This window comes from Rhinopithecus roxellana, chromosome 7, assembly GCF_007565055.1.
Source record: "Rhinopithecus roxellana isolate Shanxi Qingling chromosome 7, ASM756505v1, whole genome shotgun sequence".
Classification (NCBI taxonomy): domain Eukaryota; kingdom Metazoa; phylum Chordata; class Mammalia; order Primates; family Cercopithecidae; genus Rhinopithecus; species Rhinopithecus roxellana.
Window position 1 is genome coordinate 85,842,150 of NC_044555.1, and position 25,726 is coordinate 85,867,875.

A 25,726-nucleotide genomic window follows, 5' to 3' on the forward strand; every position below is an offset into this window, starting at 1 on the left:
TAAAAGAAATTAACTGGGCATGGTGGTGCGCACCTGTATTCCTAGCTACTTAGGAGACTGGTGCAGGAGAATCACTTGAGCCCAGGAGTTTGAGGCTGCAGTGAGCTATAATCGTGCCACTGTACTCCAGCCTGGCCCTGTGCCCCCACACCCCCAAAAAGAAAACTATTAATTTTTCTTTGATAGTTGGCCTCCTTGTGAAATCATTCTAAGAGTTTTTCATGGGTTTCCAGAAAAAAGAACATTTGTGAAGCTTCTCATTTCTAAGAGTTCTTGCTTCATTTTCTTACATAATTGTGCTTTTTTAAAAAAGACAGGGTCTTGCTCCATTGTCCGGGCTGGAGTACAGTGGTGTGATCATAGGTCACTGCAGCCTTGAGCTCCTGGGCTCAAGTGATCCTCCTGCCTTAGACTCTCAGGTAGCTGGGATTATAGGTGTGCGCCACCACACCCAGCTAAGTTTTAAAAATTTTTTTTGTACAGAACAGAGGTCTTGCTTTGTTGCCCAGGCTGGTCTTGAACTCCTGGCCTCAAGTGATCCTCCTGCCTCAGCCTTGCAAAGTGCTGGTATTACAGGTGTGAGCCACTGCACCCGGCCCATAATTGTGCTTTCTGAACAATGCTGAGGAATGAGTATGGAGGTCACCCTGTGCTGTGCCCCAATGTAATAGGTATACCTCTTGAGACAAATTAGTTCTTTACCTTTGCTTTCTAAATTAACAAAAGCATCTAATAGGAAACCTGTACATACTAAGAAAAAATTTGCAATGTTCACAAACAAGAAACTGTTCTTAGGAATGACTGGCCACCAATGTAGGCCCTATGGCCAGAGCTCATGATGACATAAGTTACTTCTAATGCCCCTCCCAGAGGCCTGCATATGGAAATAGTGTCTGCTTCTGTGCCCTGACCAGAGGCTTTGTCAGCAGAACTGGGGAAGGCAGCAATGACTGGGCCCTCAGCTTAAGAGATGGCAGCCCAGAAGTTACTACAGGGGTCTCTAATTCCAGTCCTTTCCACCTGGCTTCTGGTCTGGCCTGGTACTGTCTCCAGGCAGTGGAAAGCCTGTGAGTTAGATACAAAAAAACTGATCTGGGTTTCAGCTTACCTGAAAATAAGGGTCAACATTCCCATTATAATTTTATTTAAATGCCAAATTGCTATGTGCAATGTTCTCATAGATTATGGTAAGGTTAACTGTATCTTAGCTAAAAAGCCCTCGCACCAGTGGTATGAAAGTACAGGAACTTGGCTGGGCGTGGTGGCTCATGCCTATAATTCCAGAACTTTGGGAGGCCAAAGCAGGAGGATTGATCACTTGAGCCTAGGAGAGCAGCTTCAGCAACATGGTGAGACCTTGTCTCTCCCTAAAAACAAAAAACAAAAAAAAAAAGGAAAGAACAGCAACTTTTTACTATATTCAGAAGTCCATTGTGTTCTAGTGACAGTCATCACTTAATAAGCTTTATGCAGTTGACTGCACTTGGCACTGGCAACAAAGGAATTTTTAATGAGTTTGACAGGGAAAGGACACCCACACAGGATTTTTTGGTTTTCTTCTACACAGGTTTTTAAAAGCCTGGTTTGGTTTCAGCATGTTGAGCTTACAGAAAAAATAAAACGCTAGCAAGTCATCAGACTCTTCAATGAAAATGTATTTCACATTAAACACAATGTACATATCATGCAAATGAGGCATCACCACGGTCACAATGGTGCTGTGAGGTACAACAAATCACAAGAAAACAGACATTTGCAAAATAAGGCTCTAGGAAAGATGAGAGGCATTTTTTGAAAGCCAGACCATGCTATGGTTTCTGTGTGCCTGTCATAAAGGGACTTGGCCAGTATTTGCCGAGATGGACAGCACCGCATTATGTGGAAGCATGTACTTTATTGAGTATAGACACATACACATACACTTTCCGTAACTAATACATTCTTAAATGTAGCTGGCTGTAAAAGCACATGAACAAGATTACTAATGAGACTTCTTTGTATCTCCTGGTTGCAAACCTCTCTCAGAATTATGAATCTTTCCAAACCCTTAATTATCCAAGTCAAAACAAAAAGTTTCAAAGAAGAAAAGGTCATTTTAATCAGAAAGCCACATTTCGCCACAAAAAACAAAATTAAGAAAACACACCATTATATGGCATAAAATGTGTGGAGTATACATTCTACTGTCATTTTTCCCATTCAGATTTTTTTCTCAATATTAAAGTCCATTAAAGTGACATACTGGGTCCAATGTGGGCCCCCTATTGTTTCAGAACGCTATGATTTTTGTTTGCACCTGGTTTTATTAAAGCTGGGCAAACACAGGAGCAGACAAAGAAAACTCCCAAGATCCAACAGAAAAAAAAAAAAATAGCAAGAACATTGAAAACCAACCACCTGCACGTGAGACATAGGATTCATTCAGCTGGAAAGTCACTCCATGGTCTGGAGTGACTACAGCGTGAAGATTTTAAGGTGTGACATGAAAGAGTCCTTGCTAGATTCAGTTGCCCATGTATACACGAATATGCATAAGAGAACAGAAATCATTACTGACTGTTTTGACTTCCTTCCTCAACCAAGCTTACTACTTCACCCCCAAAAGAATAATGTGGGGCAATGCATTTTTGCGGGTGGCAAAGCTTAACAATAATTTTTTAAAGGCTTCTTGATACTGCCTTCCAACAGAGAAACTCTGGAGATGGGGAACCTCCTGAATTTCTTCTCTGTCTCAAAAAAGACAGGGAGATATACAGTGCAAGTTGAGTATATGTTTAACTAGAGTTTGGGTAAATGTCTAGAATATTTTACAGGAAAAGACATCTAAATGTTTATGTGCTCCCACTTTGGGAATAAGAATGGTTATAAAGTGAATTGCCGAGCCAGTCACTCAGGTCATTCAGAGGGTCACTATGATAATAGAGAAGTTCAGGAAGTGCTTTATCAGCAGCTGAAGCTCATAAACAGAACTGTAAAAGGAAACTTTGCTAAAGCCCAACAAGGTGAAAGTCTCAAGGTTTCTACCAAGAGTGGCCAGTGTTTGACATACTACCTAGGAATACAGTTACATTCCAAGCTAATAATTTGGGATCCAGCGGTAACGGTGACAGAAGCTTCTTCAGGCGGCTGGCAGCTCGGATTTGACTATCAGCAGCTTTACGGGTTCTCCAAACACCTGTGTCAATTCAGAAACAAAACCAGGTGAGATCAAAGGGAAAACCAAGTACTCTGCAGTTTGTCGCACTATTCTCTCACTAACACGATCACAACACGCTGTGGCACTTTCTACCTTCTTGGTAATTATATTTTCCTCCGGGGCTTATACAGTATTTCTCAACAGAAGTGATACAGTATTTTATACAGGACTATTCTTTTAGATGGGTCAAAGTTTCCTTGTACGGAACTTTCCTAAAACCTGCAGATGTTTAATGTCTCAAGCTTTGTCTTTCAAATGCCCCCAGCCACTCTGGCAACAAAAACCATCAACACGTGTCCAAATGTCCCCTGGTGGGGGTGGTACCACTTTTGGTAGAGAAGAATTTGAGAAATAGACCCAATCATAATTAAAAATATACAAGCAGTGTGAATAAAATGATTTAGTCAAGACTTTTATTTTTGGATAGGGGCTTTGCATTTCTTTTAGAGATGTAAGAAATAAATTTGAGGATCTATGAATACTCTAATAAATTTTGTGGATTCTCTGTTCCCTACTGTATAGTGAGGTAAGTGAACTGAAGGGAAACTAATTTTAAAGTCAAAGTATGTTAAAAACACAAAAAACCTCTTAATAAATATTAAGCCACTTAACTGTCAGGGAGATAGAATGCTCAAGTGAATTAGTATTTTAAGTGTCCAAGAAGGCAGCTGCTTTTCCAAACCAGTGATATAGTTTACTCTAAAAATGACCCACCACACACCAAGAACCAAGAGAAATGGTCTCTCAAACTTGTCTTATAGGCAAGAGCTGAGGTCAGGTAGAAACAAGCATACAAAAAACACAGTGACCTCAGCTCTGTAGCCTCTCCAACTTGTTTCCTCATCTGAAAAACAAAAGCATTGGACTAAGTTATTTTGGCCACTGAATTTGTTATGGGAGTGAAGTATAAAAAATAAAGTGACTGAGAAAATGCCGAGAATATAAAAATGCTTTTAAGAATCTAAAATGGGCCGGGCGCGGTGGCTCAAGCCTGTAATCCCAGCGCTTTGGGAGGCCGAGACGGGCGGATCACGAGGTCAGAAGATCGAGACCATCCTGGCTAACATGGTGAAACCCCGTCTCTACTAAAAAATACAAAAAACTAGCCGGGTGAGGTGGCGGGCGCCTGTAGTCCCAGCTACTCGGGAGGCTGAGGCAGGAGAATGGCGTAAACCCAGGAGGCGGAGCTTGCAGTGAGCTGAGATCCGGCCACTGCACTCCAGCCCGGGCGACAGAGCGAGACTCCGTCTCAAAAAAAAAAAAAAAAAAAAAAAAAAAAAAAAAAAAGAATCTAAAATGGCCAGGCGCGGTGGCTCACGCCTGTAATCCTAGCACTTTGGGAAGCCAAGGTGGGCAGACTGCCTGAGCTCAGGAGTTTGAGACCAGCCTGGGCAACACGGTGAAACCCCGTCTCTACTAAAATACAAAAAATTAGCCGGGTCTGGTGGCATGTGCCTGTAATCCCAGCTACTCGGGAGGCTGAGGCAGGAGAATGGCTTGAACCTGGGAGGTAGAAGTTGCTGTGAGTGGAGATCGTGCCACTGCACTCCAGCCTGGGCACCAGAGCGAGACTCTGTATCCAAAAAAAAAAAAAAAAAAAAGAATCTAAAATAGACGCCAGGTATGGTGGCTCAAGGCTGTAATCCCAGTGTTTGGGAGGCCAAGGAGAGAGGATCACTTGAGGCCAGGGGTTCAACATCAGCCGGGCAACATAACAAGACCCAACCTCTACAAACACTAAAAAAAATTAGCTGGCCCTGGTGGCATGTGTGTATGAGCCAATTACTCAGGAGGTTGAGGCAAGGGGATCTCCTGAGCCCACGAGTTTGAAGTTCCAGTGAGCTGTGATTGCACCACTGCACACCAGCCTGGGGAACAGAGTGAGATCCCTTCTCTCTTTTTTTTTTTTTTTTTTTTTTTTTTGAGACGGAGTCTCGCTCTGTCGCCCAGGCTGGAGTGCAGTGGCCGGATCTCAGCTCACTGCAAGCTCCGACTCCCGGGTTTACGCCATCCTCCTGCCTCAGCCTCCCGAGTAGCTGGGACTACAGGCGCCTGCCACCTCGCCCGGCTAGTTTTTTGTATTTTTTAGTAGAGACGGGGTTTCACCGTCTTCGCCAGGATGGTCTCGATCTCCTGACCTCGTGATCCGCCCGTCTCGGCCTCCCAAAGTGCTGGGATTACAGGCTTGAGCCACCGCACCCGGCCGAGATCCCTTCTCTTGAAACAAAAACAGAATCTAAAGTAGGAGGAGCAATTGGAATTATTAAATTATTAAAGGATTTGGTGACAGACTCTAATTATGTTTTCCTTATTCAAAAACAAGCTCCAAACTCAAGTAAATCAAATGTGAGGTATATATAACTAAGTATACCTTACTACAGAGTGTATATAACTCACAGATATTCTTACTCAAATGAGAATAACTTCTGGAAGCACTTTGGCAAAAAAAAAAAAAAAAAAAAAAAGGCCAAAGGTGGGGAAAAACCTTCAAGACACAAAAACTGCAGCTCTCTCTCCCTCAGGTATGATCCAAGAATAGATGTCTGCTTTGGAAGAATTCAGAATGGGTCAAGAGAACAGTAGATCATGTGGCCCAACACTCACAATGTATATGCATGATTCTAGATAGAATGTGGGATGTCACTGAGCAAAACTAGAGGTGGGGAAATTCATCTTACTCATATCACCTTGCAACACTAATAAGAGTATTCCTTCCTTGCCCCTAAAAAAGCTACACAGGCTGGATTGGTATTCAAACCTTTAGCCAATGTTCTCAACCTTCCCATCTACACACCCTAAACAGCAGGGTTAGGACAAGGCGGCTCGGCGCTGAAGGCTCGCAGATGAATTACTTGAAATCTGTCTCAATTCTTGTGTGTGCTGTAGTATACCATGATATATTCATGTTTGCATTTTTCAAATAAAATTTGACCATCCAAGAGGCTGAGTGATGTACATCCTATCTTCACAAACCCCAGTTAAAGGGTTATGAAGTTAGAATATGATCAAAAGACTGTACCTTTTATTAAAGAGATGCTGTATTTGTCAACAGAAGGTGTTGAGAGGAGTTTCTTGGCCAGGACTGTTAAATCCTTCGATAAGGTTTTTGTTACAGTCGTCCAGGCTGAGATTTTCACTGGATCTCTTGGGGAATGTCGGGGGACCAGTGAAATCTAAGAGATCTTGAAGTGCTCGGGCATTACCAGTTCCATTTTGGTCCAGAGACACCCCAGGAATCATTTCACTCACTGGTGAAAATTCTGGGATAGAGATAAGCTCTTCTTTTGAAACAGGACTAGAAGAGATGAATGAGAGAGAGAGAGGCAGAAAGAGAGAGAGAGAGAGACAGACAACACAGCACAACATATTAATTCTATTTGCAATATTTTGTTATACTACGCTTCTAAAGAAGAAGGACTTAGAGTCGGAGTTTTTGTGTAACACATTGTAAAAAATACAAGTGGGTTCAAATTTGAGAAGGACAGATGGTGGACACAGGGCCCCTTGTATGAGAACACGGAAGCAGACTGAGCAGGGCTGTGATGGCCAAGCTCACAATGCCCAAAGGGTGAAAGGACAAAAACCCACAGGCACCAGCATTCTACTACAAAGAAGCAAGGAACTTCCAGAACTTTCTAAATGGGACATTCAGACAGAAAGTCAAAGCCAAAAGTTCAAAGCAAGTTGAGGAAGAGCCCTAATTAACACTGCTCCCAGTGCTACCTTTCTAGTAGTGCCACCTTGGGAGAATTGCTTTTCCTTCCTGCAGCCTCAGTTTCTTCGCCAGTAAAATGGGAACAATCATTTCTCTCTGCCAGGGCTCCTGTGAGTGTGAATCTGATCGTGCTGAGAAGAGTTCATGTGAAACTGCCTGAAGTACTCAGTTAAGGTTGGGGGACCCATCATGAAAGGATCCCACTACAGCCCACATCATCACTGGCAAAGCCAATCTCACCCTCTGCTTCCTCTCTAAAGTGAGGCTTCCAATCCACCCTGACTTATCCAGCTCCAGCCCAGCCAAGCCTGACTTTCTTTCTCTCTCTCTCTTCCTCTCCCTAGAGATGGAAGGAGGCGTTTCATAATTGTGCCAGCTGTAAGGCCTAGTAAAGGAGCAAGTCCAGGCTCTGAAGAGTGGTGGGCTGAGGGCCTATCATCAGGAATCTCTTAACAGCCAGAGTAAGGCTGCTGCCAGGTTCTTCTTTTTCTTCCTTGTGAGATCTTAGAGAAGAATCTAGAAAAACCAGAACTGCAGAAGCGCAGGGGAACTGTCTCTGGTGGAAATTCATCCTCCAGAGCCCCCATGGGGTTATTCCATGAGAATAACTTCTGGAAGCACTTTGGCAAAAAAAAAAAAAAAAAAAAAAGGCCAAAGGTGGGGAAAAACCTTCAAGACACAAAAACTGCAGCTCTCTCTCCCTCAGGTATGATCCAAGAATAGATGTCTGCTTTGGAAGAATTCAGAATGGGTCAAGAGAACAGTAGATCATGTGGCCCAACACTCACAATGTATATGCATGATTCTAGATAGAATGTGGGATGTCACTGAGCAAAACTAGAGGTGGGGAAATTCATCTTACTCATATCACCTTGCAACACTAATAAGAGTATTCCTTCCTTGCCCCTAAAAAAGCTACACAGGCTGGATTGGTATTCAAACCTTTAGCCAATGTTCTCAACCTTCCCATCTACACACCCTAAACAGCAGGGTTAGGACAAGGCGGCTCGGCGCTGAAGGCTCGCAGATGAATTACTTGAAATCTGTCTCAATTCTTGTGTGTGCTGTAGTATACCATGATATATTCATGTTTGCATTTTTCAAATAAAATTTGACCATCCAAGAGGCTGAGTGATGTACATCCTATCTTCACAAACCCCAGTTAAAGGGTTATGAAGTTAGAATATGATCAAAAGACTGTACCTTTTATTAAAGAGATGTGGGATGAGAAAGCTGAGAAGGCATCCTTGCTTAGCGACTTCCCTCCTTCCCCTTTCTCCTGAAAAACTCCCAAGAGCTTTCCTCTAACAAATCACATGCCCTAGAAACTCTGTTTCAGGCTCTGCTTCTAGGGAACCTGACGCAAGACACTAGAATGTTGTACCACTGAGAGCTTTCCCATAACGTCAATCAAACCTGCTTTAGGTGATTTGGTTGTATAAAAGATGAAGAAACCAACTAAAAGAAAGGGTAGTATTTGGAGAAGTGATGAGGCTTAAATGCAAAAGAAATGAATATACCTCACATCCATAGACTGAACTTCTTCAGTTGAATCATCCAGACTATTTGATTTCCCATCAAGGGCATCCAGATGAACGAGTCCCCCAGCTGGCTTAAGCCCATTAGATAAAATGTCTTGGGGATAAGTTTCTGGGGCAGCGTGACCCAGACCATTAACTTCCTGGCAGGTGTTCAATCCATTGATTTCTGATCGAGAACACAAAGTCCCTTGTATTAATCATAAAATGTCTAAATTAAGTAACAGGGAAATATAGATCAAGGCAATTAATTTAATGCTCTGCTTCACTGATACTGCAGCATCTTTTGTGGAAGGAGCCACAAACAACCCCATATAATCACCTTCACACAGGGGAAGAGAAGACAAATCACATTATCAGTGTCTGTGCAGAACCTCTGGAGAAGAGCAGAGTCAGGTCCTAATAGTAATAAAACCTGACCAGCAGTTAAGCTCCCTGGAAAGCACTGTGAGCCAGCAGCCAGAGTGCTTCCTATGCTGGGATTATGGGAGTAACCAAGGAACCCAGTGGATTCCCAAGTGGAGCTGACAGTCCCTGTGCTGCAGACACATTCCTAGGGAAGGGAAACTGCACAGGCCCCTGCCAGCAGTCACCCTCTTGGGATCCTTGGGTCTGCTTACCCTGCAAGAAGTCTTATGAGCTTCTGCTACTAAAAGGAAGAACCCAAGAACCAGATGTCACACTCACCCATTTTGTTGGGGACAACTGGTTTTGTCTTATTTTCCATACACACAGCAGGCTGGACCCCCACTTTGGGGTCTTCTTTCTGAAAACAAATGGAAGGTGAATGAAGTGAGGGAAGGCTGACATCACACAGGAAAAAAAAGTGTTTTTTAAAAGCATCCGATGATATTTTGAGCCTGGACCATCTGCCTGTTCTGTGGTAATTCTTTAAATCTTCAGCTGTGTTTCCCTTATTCTTATGTATTTTTATGTCAGCATTCTCTTTTTAATTCACGGACCACTATGCCTCTCTCTTCATCCCACCCTCATTACTCTAAGGGAATCTTTAACCCATCCCATCTCTGAAGCCCTCTTTCTTTTCAGGTACCTAACCCTCCTTAACCTAGCCAGGAACAAAGCAGGAAAACTGCATTTTTTTTCTGGCTAATCCTCTCCAAGACCTACGATTTCACTGAGTGTATTCTGCTGTTCTTTTCTACTTAGTACATAAACTATTAAAATGGTCATTTGAATTCCTACCTTCACTTGTGGAGACACATCACTTTTCCTTGTTCTCTTCATGATTTCATCTATTCTCTAAAAACAAAAAACAAAAAACAAAATCAAGTAAGAGGACTATAAACCCAAAAACATAAAAGTAGCTTGGTTTACATGCAACATCACATTTCTCAGAAAACTTGTAAAAGACAAATGTCAGAAGAAGATAACAAGTATAGAAAGGTTTTCCACTGGTTTTGGAGATGTACACCTCTGGCCCCATGGACGAGGTCAAATGCTTGAGAAGTTAACTAGTACGTATCTAGAATCAATATTCAATTTATATCCCATATTTCTCCTTCTTCTCCTTAGGCTCCCTATAAATCAACAAATTACCACCTGCCATTAAAGAGGACCACCCTACAGAAAGTGAGGCTGAGGTGCATCACAGGGGAGAAGACCACAGGTTGGTCTCCTGGGTCCCAGGCCTATAGCAATACAAAGCCCAGGTTGGGCCTAGGATACCATGAGAATATGCCTTTATAATCAGTCTCCTTAAACCCAACTTTACCCATAAGTATAGTGAGTGTAAATGGACTAAACACTACAATTAAAAGACAAAGAGAAAGACTGTCAAACAGAATTAAAATAACAATTCCTGGCTATATGCTCTTTACTTATAAAAACACACAGAAGAAGTTTTAAGTAGAAGGGTGAAAAAGATTTGACATACAGACACTAATCATAAAAGGGCTGTCAGGCCAAGCACAGTGGCTCACATCTATATTCCCAGCACTTCATGAGGTTAAGGGAGGAGGATCCCTTGAGTCCAGGAGTTCGAGACCAGCCTGGCCAACATGGTGAAATCCCACCTCTACTAAAAATACAAAAATTAGCCAGGTGTAAGTGGTGTGCACCTGTAATCCCAGTTAGTTGGGAGGCTGAGGCAGGAGAATCACTTGAACCTGGGAGGGGGAGGTTGTGGTGAGCCAAGATCGCACCACTGCACTCCAGCATGGGTGACAGAGTGAGACTCTGTCTCAAAAAAAAAAAAAAAAAAAAAGCGGGGTGGGGAGTGCTGTCAAAGGAGACTTTAAGACAAGAAATATCACTAGAGCCAAAGGCATATCACGATAAATATATATATAAAACAAAACCTGACAGAACTGAAAGGAAAAAATGGGCAAATCCATAATCACAGATGGAACTGGTTTTTTTTCTATTATTTGAGACAGGGTCTCACTCCTGTTCCCCAGGCTGGAGTGCAGTGGCATGATCTCGGCTCACTGCAGGCTTGACTTCCTGAGTTCAGGTCATGTTCCCACCTCAGCCTCCTACGTAGCTGGGACTACAGACACATGCCACCATACTCAGCTATTTTCTGTATTTTTAGTAGAGACAGGGTTTCACTGTATTACTCGTGCTAGTCTGGAACTTCTGGGCTCAAGTGATCCTCCTGCCTCTGCCTCCCTAAGTGCTGGGATTACAGGTGTGAGCCACCATGCCTGGCCGCAGATGGAGTTTTTAACAATCTTTCTCAATAACTGATAGAACAATATGGCAAAAACTAATAAAGACATAGAAGATTTGGACAGTGGTATCAATGAACTTGACCTAACTGACAATCCTAGGATCATTATATCCAATCACTGCAGAAGAGAACTGGATTTACTTCCTATTCACTTACCCTAAGTCTTCCTGATCCCTCAGCCCTTACCTTCTTTCTCTCCAGTCTCTCCTGCTCAATCTGCAGCATGATCTGTTCTCTCTCGAGACGCATCTGTTCAGCTACCTCCCGGGCCTTTGCTTCTGCTGCTTCTTTCTAACAGAAACAGGTAAATCAAGGCAAAGCTTTAATAAGCTAAGAAAACAGTGTGGTAATTCCTTGGCTTTGCACATGTTCCTTCATCTCATCATCTGCCCTAAAGTGGATGCTGCTCCAATATTCAACGTGGATATACACAAACCACCAGATGACAGAGCACACATGGCTGGACCTCATTCATATACCCCTGGCTCACCATGCAAATCACCTGCAGACAGTTCTCATACATGGCCAAGGCTTTTCTGTGTCTGCGGGCAGGCTTGGACCATGAAGTGTGCATGTGGCCAGATCAGAGAGTTAATTCCCCTTCTACAGTGAGGGGCAGGATGTGGTAGATAAGTAGTTCAGTTTCCTCATCCCTCAGCTGGACAATTCTAAAGTGTGATCCACAGTCTCTCAGAGGTTCCCAATGGGACTGTGTTCTAGTCACCCACAGTAACACATGCATCAATGCACTTACACTGGCTTTTCTCCTATTCCTCTACCGGCTTCCTGGGATTCGCTTGCAAAAAAAACTGCTGGCACCCAAATTCTTATCCCAGGGTTTGCCTTTGGGAAACCCAAACTGACAGATGGCAAACATTACCAACTTCACTGCAACTGCCCCAACTTATATTTAATAACCAGCCCAGTTTACGAAAAAACTTCAAGTAAATATTATGAGTCATTGAAATTTAACTAATTGTACCTACTATTAAGGCCCTTAAAAAACAAGTAAAGTCCATCTGAGGACTCATACAGTACCTGCTTTTCAATCATGGCTTTCTCTTGCTTTTCTTGTTCTTGCTTTTCTTGTTCTTGCTTTTCTTTCAACAACAGCTCTTCCTCAGTCTTCCGCTTGGCTTCCTCGCCTGCCTTTCTTTTCTCTTCCTCTTCCTGTTTCTTCTTTTCCTCTTCCTGCTGCTTCCTTTCTTCTTCCTGCTTTCGGGCTTCCTCTTCTAGGCGATGCCTTTCCTCCTCTGCCTTTCTTTTCAATTCCTCTCTCTCCAGCCTTTTGAGAATACAACTGTTGTTAGAAGATGACATGCTCGAAAAGCAAACTGCCAGAGAACTGTGTGCTGACAGCCGAGAATAATGCTCCACATGGTAACGCGCACATTTAATAATTTCAACAAGCATTCATTTAATAATATGATTCATCCTTCCTGGAAATCCACTCTGGTCCATATATTTACCAAAAAATATTAACCAGGCTTGACTTTAAATTCTGTAATAAAGCAATGAATGATGTGTTGATGTGTGATGCATTCTGTATTGAAAACAGATGCTCCTCAGTCAATGAACAAATGACGACGATGAGAAAGTCAAGCCATCATTCTTATTGAATGACAATTCTTTTAAAAACCTAAGCAGAATAAATATTTAAAACCAACGAAAGCTAGGAAAAATGGGAAGTGTCTCAATGGCCACAAATGTGCCAGTCAGCAATTTAAGAGCAGTGACTATGAACTCAAAAAGTCATACTAATTGGGTTCTAATTGGTATGTGACTTATGAAGCAGCAAATGGAAGAAAATGCTCAACAGAAACCTGACATTTAATAAAACATTTATTTCCATTTATTTTGGCAATCTTTAGAAATCTATTTTAGCTTTCTTTGATATATGAAAATTAAGTGGCATTTAGACGATTTTATCCACAGACAGATGAACGGTTCATGTTGTAGTGATAAAGAGCTCGAAGCAGTACGGGAAAATTCTGTAAAGTCCAAGAGCTTGTTTTAACCTAACGTTCCTCCTCCTCACATGTACGCCACTTTCCTTGGGTAATCACTGGCAATGTGATGTATGGGCATGACCCAAAATTGTACTCTGATTATGCCACTCACTGTGTGACACTTGGAAAGTCACCTATGTTCTTAATGCCCATTTAAAAAATGGGAAAAGCTATACTATTGTTCTATGGCATTACCGTGAGAATGAAAATGCCTGCCCTAGAAGGTTCTCAAATGTTAGTTGGTTTTACAATTTAAAATGAATTCTCTCTCCAAGCCCCAATGTCCTTTAAAGTGCACCTATAAATCTGTATGTCTTTTAGAAATTACCTTCATTTGGAAGCATGTGCCAATGACTTACTGGGGGTGCTGTTATTTGTTATAAAAATAACATACATGCTCTTAAAACATGCTCTTAAAAAGAGCATCCATCCATCCTAATGGTCAGCTTCAGAACTCATGCACGCTAATAGCCTATGTAGGACCAAAGGAAATATTTTGTTTATTCATTCAAAGAAGTATTTTAAAAGAAAGATAAAGAAATACTGAAATATGTTAGCCCGAGGCTGTAACAATACGTGATAACACTAAATTAGGTCACAACGCCTATGAAGCATTGTGCAACAACTCAAATTATTAACAGATATTCTGGAGAGGAGCATTATAGAACCTATCAGAAAGAAGCTCCCATTTTCTTAGACTCCTCAATGAAATACTAAGTATGTCCAACACAGGATTATCCAAAATGGATGTGTTAATAACAAGATGTATCTAAAGGTTAACTGAAATACCATTTCATTTCTTACCCTTTATTAACGAGCCAATTATGATTGTCCCAGAGAAGTTAACACACAAAGGATATATTGTGTATTAATTAATGTATAAGCTACTTCATAAAGGACCTGCCATTTTCATCTCCAGGACCTGAAAATCCATTCTGTTTCTTTTTTTTTTTCTGATGGCATCTTGCTGTTGTTGCCCAGGCTGGAGTGCAATGGTGCAATCTCGGCTCACCGCAACCTCTGCCTCCCAGGTTCAAGCAATTCGCCTGCCTCAGCCTCCTGAGTAGCTGGGATTACAGGCATGCACCACCACACCTGGCTAATTTTGCATTTTTAGTAGAGACGGGGTTTCACCATGTTGGTCAGGCTGGTCTCAAACTCCTGACCTCAGATGATCTGCCCGCCTCGGCCTCCCGAAGTGCTGGGATTATAGGCGTGAGCCACCGCGCTTGGCCTCTGTTTCTTTTTACCATCAGGACTTCAGAAGTGCCCAGATGCACACATATAAGAACATCCTTATGGCCCCTGAACCTCCATAATCCTCATTATCACCCAAAATATAAATCCCCACAAGCCCATGAGACCCTGCTTGTCCTTTCCATAGTACCTCCATGGAAATCTTGTACTTTTTTTTTTTTTTTTTGACATGGAGTCTCACTCTGTTGCCCAGGCTGGATTACAGTGGCATCATCTTGGCTCACTACAACCTCTACCTCCCGGGTTCAAGTGATTCTTGTGCCTCAGCCTCCCGAGTAGCTGGGACTACAGGCATGCACCACTATACCCAGCTCACTTTTGTATTTTTAGCAGAGACAGGGTTTCACCATGTTGGCCAGGCTGGTCTCAAACTCCTGACCTCAACTGATCCGCCTGCCTTGGCCTCCCAAAGTGCTGGGATTACAGGTTTGAGCCACCGCGCCCAGCCCCTTCATCCTCTTATATACCAAGTTCTCTCCCTTAACCACCCTTCGCTTCCCCGAAGTAGGTAAAATTTGGCAAAACAAACCAAAAAAACCCTGGCTTCCCCTGTGTGAAACCACGTCCCTCACAATCCTCTCCAGGGATGAGCACTCCTTCTCTCTCTGCTCAAAGAACCAGACAGCACATTAGATTTCATCATCTTCCCCACCGCCCTCTGCTCTGGGCTATCTCGAGCTTACTGCCCTTGCTGTCAGTACTAAACCTCCAAAGTTCATCAGCTCTGTGTGTAGTCCTTTTTTTTGCTTTGTAGAGGCAGGGTTTCGTTCTGTTGCCCAGGTTGGAGTGCAGTGCTGCCATCACAGCTCACTGCAGCCCCAACCTCTCAGGCTCAAGCGATCCTCCCACCTCAGCTCCTAAGTAGCCAGTATCACAGTGAATGCCACCATACCTGGATCATTTTTGAATTTTTTTTTTTTTTTCAAATAGAGACAGGTCTCATTTTGTTGCCCAGGCTGGTCTCAAACTCCTGGGCTGAAGTGATCCGTCCACCCCATTCTCCCAAAGCACTGGGATTATAGGCATGAGCCACTGTGCCTGGCCCTGTGTGTAGTCCTGTCATCCTCTTCATCCTTGTTCTTGTCATTCACCCAAGTCCATCTCCCTTTCCTCATTACATACAAAGTACCAGAAAATTGTGCATTACTGTTATCATTTGGCATTCAGTGGATGCATCGTCCCTTGTCCCTGTCACTGGCCATTTGAGAAGGATCTTCATATATTGGCTCTTGTCTGAAACTCCAGCACCTCACCCCCTTTTCTGTCGCTCCCTGTTAACGTTCCTCGCGTCACTGACATAGGCTTAAACTTGAGTTGTTCAATCTGGGGGATGAGTGTGTAGGTTTCACTGGTCTCTATTCTTACATGCTTAAGAGTTTTCATTTTAAAACAAGCCTAACCTTCAACATTAACCTTCTCTGATCTGATCTCACCCCATCCTTTTGCCTTTTTCTCTCCTGAACTGCCCTGGTTAGCGCTGTGCAGTCTACTTGTATCTGCTTCCCTCTCTCTCTGTGTCCCCCAGGCCTTGGGTACCCTTGTGAGCATTTCAGAGATGACATGGAGGTCACTCTGTTGCCCAACTCCAGGCTTGGGTGGTCTCCAGGACCACTCCTGGGCTGCCAAGCACTGGTTAGAGAGAGGCTAAACAAGTCTGGCTGGTTATCTGCCTGCTGGCAATTGCATTCGGCCTTTTCATCCTCATCCCCTGGATCTCTTATGGACACAGTCCCAATTGCCACTTTTCTCAATCTTTGTCATCTTCCTTAGTTGATGGTTATCACCAACTGCTCTACAGAGAAGACCGAGGTCACCTGATCTGAGCTACTTAAACTCTCCTTTATGACATTACTGCTAGAAATGTCCCCATTTGTTCCTCTGCTTAGATGGAAATGTCACCACTTGTGCTGTGAATTCCACATCCTCCACAGCTATGTGTCCCTCCCACTGGCCCCTCTTCCCTTCATTTGTCAGTTTCATCCTTCTGCATGCACTTTTTCCATGCCCTGGAAAAATGCTCAGGTCTCAGGCATCACAAGCAACCCTCCTCAGTCCTCTCTCAGCTGCCTCCCATTCATGACTGCTTAACAGCCAGCTTATATTCTGGGCCTGTATCCACTCACCTCTTCAGGCTGCTTTGTCTCTATCCCACTTCTCAACAATTTCCCTCCAAAATCTCTGTTCACCTCCTAAATCCCAAGACCAACAGCCTTAGTCTTTGATAACCCTATGTCTTACCAAAAGTCCTGCCCACGTGGCTCTCCCTACAGCCCTGTGCTGCATGAGGCTGAATGACCCTGGCTCTCTCCTACCTCTCTTGGCTTTCCCTTCTTGCCTCAGCTGCTGCCACATCCTGCTGCCCCACATCGCATGCACCCCGCCTGCCCTACCTCTCACCAAAACCACCTGCCACCTGTAGGCTCAGCAGCAAAAAGCCAGGTCTGAGCAGCCTCGAAGACCTCTGCCTGTGGTTCCTGGCCTGGGCTAACTCTTGCTTCAACAAGAAAGTTTAGCCTGGCTACATGACCTTGCTCGTGAGGAGATTCTAACTGGAATATTCTCTTTTCTTCAATTTTTTAAAAAGATGGGGTCTCACTATGTTGCCCAGGCTCATCTAGAACTTCTGGCCTCTAGTGATCCTCCCACCTCAGCCTTTCAAGTAGCTGGGACTACAGGTATAAGCCACTGCGCCTGGCTGGAATATTCTTTCATGTGAACCCCTAGTAGCTATTTTAGCTTCTTAACATGACTTAAAGTGATACATCTAGGAATCCCATTATGATCTCCTGCTTACTAGTTCCTGTCAGTGCCTTCCCCAGGGTGGACCCGGGGTCTAAGGTTTCTTGCACCACCTCTAAGAATCTCACTTTATATCTTGGGCCATCCACAGCCCGGGGGCTGGGCCCTGTTGTGTTTGGGAATGGACCAACTTTTGTTCTTCTGCTTAGGGCCTGCTTGTCTGGACTCCTGGTTGACCCTTTGTTCTGGTTCCCTCATCCTTGACTTGGATGGTGTTTCCCTTACCAGTTTGTGACAATAATAGGGCTTTCCACAGTTTGACTCAAGTAACTTTATTTTTCTCTAAATTATTTTATCTGGCAACATTTCTGTGGCTTTAACTATTAACTGTAAACATAAAACAGATGTGAGGATGATCTTATTCCAAGAGGTGCCGCTGTGTTCTAGCCCCAGGTTGTCTGGTACTTTCCTTCCTCACTCCTCACCTCCCACGTGGCACTATGCAAAGCTTCATAGTCTGGCAAGAGAGAGGAAAACTCATTTGGGGTCAAGTGTATTGCTCTAATGTTTACCTACACCCCCAAGCTTCAATTCCATCTCCAATCACCTGGACGTACTGTAGACACCATAAACTTACCTAAAATCAAATGAATAATTTTTTTTTTTTTTGAGACGGAGTCTCGCTCTGTCGCCCGGGCTGGAGTGCAGTGGCCAGATCTCAGCTCACTGCAAGCTCCGCCTCCCGGGTTCACGCCATTCTCCTGCCTCAGCCTCCTGAGTAGCTGGGACTACAAGCACCCGCCACCACGCCCGGCTAATTTTTTTATATTTTTAGTAGAGACGGGGTTTCACCGTGTTAGCCAGGATGGTCTCGATCTCCTGACCTCGTGATCTACCCGTCTCGGCCTCCCAAAGTGCTGGGATTACAGGCTTGAGCCACCGCGCCCGGCCTAAATGAATAATTTTTATATTTTAAAACCAATTCCTTATGTCCTTTCTTTACCTGTTATTGAGTATACCATTCTCCTAAGACCTTAGAATCAAACCTCAGCATCAACTTCAAATCTGCCTATTTCTTTGGCGTTAAGTCCACAGAGACTGGCTTTTCCAGTTCTACCTTCACCATACTACTTCAGCTCTTCTGTTCTCTTAACCTACTACTACAATGGTTTCTTAGGATTCTTCCTCCTTCTGTTCCTTTCTTGTACATATACCGAGCGCCAGGCACCAGTGATCCAAAGACTGTGTCCCAGCCTTTTAAGGTGCTAACTGGAGGAAAGAGGCCTGTAAACAAATGAAACTATGTTAGTCAACTGAACAGCTGGGCTCAGTATGGGTGAAAAGTCGGGGGTGGTCAGTGCTGTCCCAGGCACAGGGCCAGAAAAGGTACAGGGAGGGAGCAAGACTTGACTTGCATTTTGAAAAACGAAGACACGACTGGCAGGAAGGAGCACAAGTCCACGTGGGGGCAAAGTAAAAGCACAGCTTTGGAGGTGTGGAGCCGTGTGATGGGTGAATGTCAGAGAGCTTTGCACACTGGTGTCTGGAGGAAAGCAAGGGGTAAGAGGCAGGTAGTGGCCAGTTCATGGCAGGCCTTGAAGGCCTGTTGACAGGTTTGGGTGGATCCAGTGGGCAGAGGAGTCACTGGCTTGTGAAAGAACAGGAGAACAATCACATTTATTTGGGAAAGGTCATTGTGGACCCAGTGTGGACAGGGGACAAACTTTAGGATACCTAGAGCAGGGAGCTCAGTTGGGATATGACAGATGCAGTCCAGATCAGAAGCAATGGGGGCTGGAGCTGAGGAAGGAGAGGAAGGACTGGAAGGGAAGGGAGAGAACAGAGGTGCCAATGTGACAGCTGATGAAGACTGGACCTGACAACCACTGGGAGGAAGAAGGAAAGGAAAGAGCTGAGAGTGGCACTGAGACTTCTCACTTGGGTGCCTGAGGAGAGGGGAATGCAGAGCTCATGAAAGAGAAAGGAAGTTTGGGAAAAAATACTAACTTCTGCTTTGGAAATGCTGGATTTGAGATGTATATGGCACACACTCAAATGAAAACTTATTGCAAATGGAAATACAATCTCTAGGTTCTAGACCAGTGCTATCCAACAGAACCTTCTGTTGAGTAGGAAAACAGTCTATAGATTTGTGCTGCCCAATGTGGTGTGGATCCACATCTACTCAGATGCAGCTCTTGAGCACAGAAATGTGGTGGGTGTGGCTGGGGAAATGAATTTTACTGAATGTATATTTTGGTGGCCACATGTGCCTAGAGGCTCTGATAGTGGACAATGCAGCCCTAGACAGAGCTTGGGCCACAGGCATAGTTTTTAGGAGTCATCAGTACACATGTGTTATTAGTGCCTCCCTTGTTCCAGAAAGTATGGAAGGTTTAGAAAGCAAGCTGCAGTTAACTTCAGAAACAGGCAATAATACAAGACAAAGGGAAAATGAAGGTGGGAAGTGAGACAAGAACAGAGTTGGTTTAGCACAACAAAGGCTCAACAGAAAGCTGTTGTGTAAAATGTGGGCCCTAAATCTTTTGATGCCAGAGGAAACTGGCAGGATGGCAGGGACACTGGCAGTACAGGAGGGAGCAGTGCTGCTTGGGAGGGCTTGTTGGGAGAGAAGCTGGTCCAGGACTAAGGGCTGAGAGCCCAGGCAACATTTAAGGGGATGAAGGGCAGACAGAGAAGGCTATGAAGGAGACGCCAGAGAAGCAAGGACAAGTTTGACAAGGCCAAAGACAACCAAGAAACTGATTAGCAGTTAGGCAATGAGGAGGAGTGGTAGGTGTGAGGTTTGAAGACCGAATGTGAGTTGAGAAAATAAAGACAGAAAGTTCAATCAAGTCTTTCAGGAGCTGGGCTGTGAAGAAAATGGGAGAGACAGAGGTTGGTAGCTGGAAAGTAAAGAACATCACCTTCTTCAGTACACGGTTACAATCATGTTACTCACCAGCTCAGAGCCTACATGGCATCTCCACGGCCTGCAATTATCAAGGCCTGTCACCTGAGGTCCTGTGATTCACCTTTATCTCTTGCGACCTCCCTTCACACACCTTAAGGCCCACCCAGACCAGCCCAAGCATGCCACTCGACAAAACAAACAAACAAACAAAACACGTCTGTATTGACCAAAAGGTTGGAAACAGGAAAACAATCAAAGAAGTCCCAAATTTCAAGAAGGGACTGTCCAGACCTACCCCACTGCCCCTTTAAAAAAACAGATCAGCAAACCTGTAATCAGAGACCACAAAGACTTACCAAGGTCACTAAAGGATCAATAACATTCTATTATTTATTACTCTAAATTCAGTGCTGGCCTTGAAGTGCTACAGCATTGCCTGCTTCCTGTCATGTTAATTCTCTAAACCGTATTGGATTTTACTCTGTGATGAGCCTAACAGCTTCCTTTATCAATTTAATGATAAAATCGACCTTGTCCTTCAACATGCTTTCCTCTCTAAATAAAAAGATCAGAAAAGGAAGGGCTGTCTGTATTGTGACAAAGTACCCTTGTACTAATATCGCAGGGTTCTCAAACCCTGGCAAGCTACTAAAACAGAACAGGGCTGAGTCCATGTATTTTTACTGCATTCCCCAGATGATTCTGATGCTCTTCAAGTTGTAGGGACCACAACAATGATGTCTTTTGTCTTGCTCCCAGATGGGATTCCCCATACCTCACTGTTCTTAAGACTATGAGGTTGCCCCTCCACGCAACCCTATGCCTAGGGGACACTGCTCAACCCTCTGTCTCTCACTTTGGGGTGTGAGTTAGGATAATCTGATGGAGGAAACAATTTGGAAATCAGAATCAAGACCAAAACCAGAATCTTGAACCTCTTGTCTTCCCAGGGAGAATCTCATTTTATAAACAAAGTTCAGACTTCCCTGATAGCTCTAGGAGGCCTGCACGGGCCCAGAGTCCAAAAGGAGAATGGGAAGATGCCTGTGCCACTTAGATCCAAGAGCTATGAGTTTCTAGGTCCTCCAAAAAGAACAAAGTTCCACTGTTATTAATAATTACATCTAACATAAGACTCAGTCTCCCGAGCACCTTCCATGTAGTTCAGACATTCTAGGTTCCCATACTTCTGCATACTTCTCTTCAAGTTTTATCAATACCAATGCTGTAAAAAGAAAGGCAAGCTGCTCTTTCCAACACAACATTTACATGAGATCATGCCGAAACTCTGAGCACTAGCATACCTATCTTGTTCTTCCTTCTCTAGTCGTTCTTGCTCCTCCTGTTCCTTCTGCAGCCGGGCCTGTCTTCTCTTTTCAGCCAAGATCTTCGCAGCCTCTCCTGCATCAGTGGTGCCTGCTGTGGACTTCCCCAAGGCTGCACCAGAGGAGAGGCATCAAGAGGAAAAGATCAAGGGAAACGAACATAATGACTCCACTCACACAGCAGCTGCTAGTTGGAAGTGAAAAAAAATCCAACCCAGTGTGGTGATGGGAAATGCTGTCCAGACTAGCACAATCAACCACCAAGCAAGAGAAGTGGTCATGGGCTGGCTGTAACCCTGGACGCATTTTACAGTGGAAGACAATGGAAATGTGAGGAGGAAAGATAAGGTCACTAGCAAGTGCCACAGCAGCCACCATCTGGGTGAACTCACTGCATCGTAGAAGCCTGAAAGACTAAAGGAAGATCTTCTCTTGTGTGAGGTGCAGATGCAGGCTGGATGCAGCCTGTCTTACTCAGCATCCACGCGAGCTTCCACAGCCATGAGTGGAGTCAGCCCCTAGGTCTTCTCCAGGGGACCCTCAGAAGACTGAAGGAAAGAACTCAGTAGCAACGTGCAAACCTAAGAAAGCTGCACGAGGGGATGAATTTGTTCCCAGGAAAAAATCCCTCTTCCTCCCCAAAACATGAGAGAATGGCATGTAGACTGGGTCTGAGGAGAACCGTCTTGGGAAAGCCAAGGCACAGTGGCAGCATCTACCTGCGCTGTTTTCGGCTTTCCCTCCTGTGGCAGCAGTGTGCTTCTCACTGGCATGCTTGTCCACTACATGCTTCTCTAGGGCTTCCTCTCCTTGCGGGCCAGCAGCCTGCTGAGCCAAGGTACCTTCCCTTTCCTTATTGCTCTTCTCTTTCTCTGCTTTCTTCTTGGGCATCTCTTGGCCAGAAAGGGCAGGTAAGCGGTACTTCACAGGAGACCCTGGGTAGGGAGGTTTCGTTGTCTTTGGAGACTGTGGATAAGCTTTAGCAGCTGTCCTGGAAAACCAAAAATATGCCAAAGGACGTTACTGGGCCTGAACACAGAGCTCTCTGTTCCTAAGACACCTAGTTCCAAAAAGCTGAACAATTTCATCCTTCCAGAGGAAGAAAAGTAGGGCTTAGCACACACTCAAAAGTCACTAAAGTGCTCTCAGCCCAACAGGAATATGTGGTCTCTCTAAGATGGCCCTGGTGGAAAGGGAATTATTTTAAGAAGCCTAACTGATGGTGCCATGTCCTAATCTCACTTAGGTTTCATGACAATGCAAAGAAGGAGTATTAGGCACTTTCCTACTCCCTCTTTTTAGGTGAACATCAGGGTTGAATCTGGTTTCAGCATATGGCAATGAACACACTGGCTCCTTTTAAAACAATTGTGACAAAACATAAAACATCAAATTTACCATTTTAACCATTTTTAAGTGTACAGTTCAGTGGCATTCAAGTCTCCATTCCCCCTCCCCTCAGCCCCCGGCAATCACCCTTCCACTACCTGTCTCTGTGAATGTGCCTCTTCCAAATAACTCGTATAAATGGAATGATACAGTATTTGTCCTTTTATGTCTGGCTTATTTCACTTAGCAAGTCTTCAAGGTTCCCCATTCCTTTTTAAATGCTGAGGAACACAGCCAACATATGGGCATGGGGGCTGTTTTTTGGAGGGTCTCAGGTTTAAAAGAATCTCTCTTCTCCCAACTGGGCAGATGCAAAAGGTGAGGACGAGCCACTTGGTTAAAATACAGGGGCTCGTCATGTGTCTGCTGGGAAAGGGTCCATTACAGGTATGCCAGCCTAGGCTTGGCTCCTGGTGAGTGCTGCTTGTTCAGGACACAGGTAACAGCTTAGCTTGAGATGCCCAGTTTCCCTAGAGGTTTGAACAGGGATATGGGCATTTGTACAGAGTTCCTCTAGGAAGGATATAAAGTAATGTATACAGAAATTACAAGTCATCACCCTCAATACTCAGCAGGTTGAACCATGAATTGCTAACATCTGACTTTTTTATCTATAAAAACAGCAATAAAAATGGCAAATCACCCTAATATTCAAAGACAATTTTTCACCAGAGGCTTAGAGTTACCTAATCAGTCCTGGTAGTAAGGGGAAATATGATCAGATCAATATTAAACTTGGTCTTGAAGGGGAAAAGAATCCTCAAGTGGCATGTGGACTGGGTGAGGTGCAGAACAATTTTCCAATATGTTTTCTTGTCAAAGGGCCAGCTCCTGGTGTCCAGGAGAACACCTTCCTCCTTTTTGTCAATGCCAGGCAGAGGGCCAAATAAAGGTGGGAAACAAATAGGTGATCATTTGATAAAATGAATACATCTTAAACATGATGTGAATTTCTAAAATCCAGTTGTTTAGTATCAACCATTTCATTGATGTAAAAGCAGCCTACATCACATATCCACCACAGGCTGTCCACCCCTCCCATGGCCGTCTGTCTTCTCAGCTGGACAACTCTAACCCCAAACACAATCCTTTCATATTGGCCAAAGTGGCTTCCCTGTGTCCTCATGCCATTAGGCCTGGAGCAACTCAGAACTCCCAAGACACCTTGTTTTTGTGGATGGTGCTTTGACTCTCTGCAGACTATTCTCCCCTCTGGCCTTGGGCTCAGGCCCCATACTTGGGTTCTCCTAAGGGATGCGGTTTTTCAGAGTGCTTAGCAATCAGGTGGTTTTTTCCAGGTATACTACATAACGCTGGTCTTCTATTTTTTCCTAGACTCTTACCAAGGAAAAGCCATGCACAGAATCCCCCTGACCCGCCATACACATAGGCACGCATAGCAGGCTTCCTCAACCTGGCATCACTGACATTTGGGGCTGGATAGTGCTTTTTTGTGGGGTTGTCCTGGGCACTGTGGAATGTTTAGCAGCATCCCTGGCCTCCGTTCACTAGATGCCAGCAGCATTCTGCTTCCCACCCAGGTTGTGACAACCAAAAATGTACTCAGACATTGCTAAATGTCCCCTTAGGGACAAGATCTCCCTCAACTAAGAATCCCTGAGACATGGGGTAAGGCGGGGAGGAAGAGAAAGAGAAAGAAAGAGAGGGAAAGAGAGACAGACAGACAGACAGAGACAGAGACAGATGCACACACACTCTGTCTGTACCCAGTAGGTAAGAGTGGAGCTGTTCTGCTTGGAGGGGTAGTGTCCAATCCCCATGGTGACCTTGAGGCTCCTGAGAGCCTTGGCTCAAGAGGTAATGTGTGAGTGCCTCTACAATTCAGCACATGAGTCTTCATGTGTTCTGACACAGTCAGACCAGGTCTTTCCCCTGACCATTTGGAGCTCAGACTTTCATTCACACTCTCTGCTGTTGTGTCCATGTTTACTGAGTGCTGTCTAGACGCCAGCCACAAGGCTGCTAAATGTCTACAGACACATATTTGTGTACATATGTGTGTAAATGGTATGACACAGGTACTATTATCATGGCCACTTTACAGATGAGAAAACTAGGCTTAGAGAGGTGAAATGGCTTCCCACAGTGAACAGGCCAGACAGCCTTCTTACAGCTCTGCTCCACTTCCTGTGTTACCATGGCAACTAAGTCTGTGTTTGGGGTCACCAAGACCCCAAGATGATCTTTTTTTTTTTTGAGGTGGAGTCTCGCTCTGTCGCCCAGGCTGGAGTGCAGTGGCCAGATCTCAGCTCACTGCAAGCTCCGCCTCCCGGGTTCACACCATTCTCCTGCCTCAGCCTCCCGAGTAGCTGGGACTATAGGCGCCCGCCATCTCGCCCAGCTAGTTTTTTTGTATTTTTTAGTAGAGACGGGGTTTCACCGTGTTAGCCAGGATGGTCTCGATCTGCTGACCTCGTGATCCGCCCGTCTCGGCCTCCCAAAGTGCTGGGATTACAGGCTTGAGCCACCGCGCCCGGCCTCCAAGATGATCTTTCTAGAGCTGGCACAGAGTAAGCACTCAATAGCTGTTAGGTATTGGTGTTGATCAATTAGATGATAAACTAAAAATCCAAATAATCCTCACAGATAAGAATGAACTAAAATCAGGAAGATGAACTATAATAACAGGGGAGCCCATATCCTGCTTGCTCACACTGACAGTGCTCCACTGACCATGGTTTTCTAATGAGTTACACAATGTGTACTAACTATATGCATTAGTTGAGCCTGAATTGAGGCTCAACTAATCTGTATAAAGATACAGCAGGTGGTCTTTTGCTTGGTCACGCCTTCCTTTCATGCTGTTATCTAAGGTGAGTGGCGTCCACAGTACAGCTGTATACCTACCACCCAACCACCACGAGGGTGTCTCGAGAGATTTGGTCTAGTGCCTTACCAAGATCAAAGCACATTACCTCCCCACTGAATTGT

The 25,726-nt window shown here is 44.4% G+C and overlaps 1 protein-coding gene across 1 annotated transcript in view; it reads right to left on the minus strand.

Moving 5' to 3' along the window:
• Positions 1 to 1,634: 1,634 nt before the first annotated feature.
• The window catches only part of MAP7D2 (MAP7 domain containing 2), a 46,735-nt gene continuing 22,643 nt past the window's right edge, over positions 1,635 to 25,726 (minus strand). Inside the window, exons 4-12 of the mRNA XM_030933648.1 lie at positions 22,105 to 22,376; positions 21,365 to 21,497; positions 12,180 to 12,426; positions 11,328 to 11,432; positions 9,653 to 9,709; positions 9,137 to 9,215; positions 8,432 to 8,618; positions 6,216 to 6,491; positions 1,635 to 3,175 (exon numbers count right to left, since the gene is read on the minus strand). Of these exons, the coding sequence (XP_030789508.1) occupies positions 6,242 to 6,491; positions 8,432 to 8,618; positions 9,137 to 9,215; positions 9,653 to 9,709; positions 11,328 to 11,432; positions 12,180 to 12,426; positions 21,365 to 21,497; positions 22,105 to 22,376 (1,330 nt within the window). The 3' untranslated portion in view covers positions 1,635 to 3,175; positions 6,216 to 6,241. The remainder of the gene's footprint in view (positions 3,176 to 6,215; positions 6,492 to 8,431; positions 8,619 to 9,136; positions 9,216 to 9,652; positions 9,710 to 11,327; positions 11,433 to 12,179; positions 12,427 to 21,364; positions 21,498 to 22,104; positions 22,377 to 25,726) is intronic.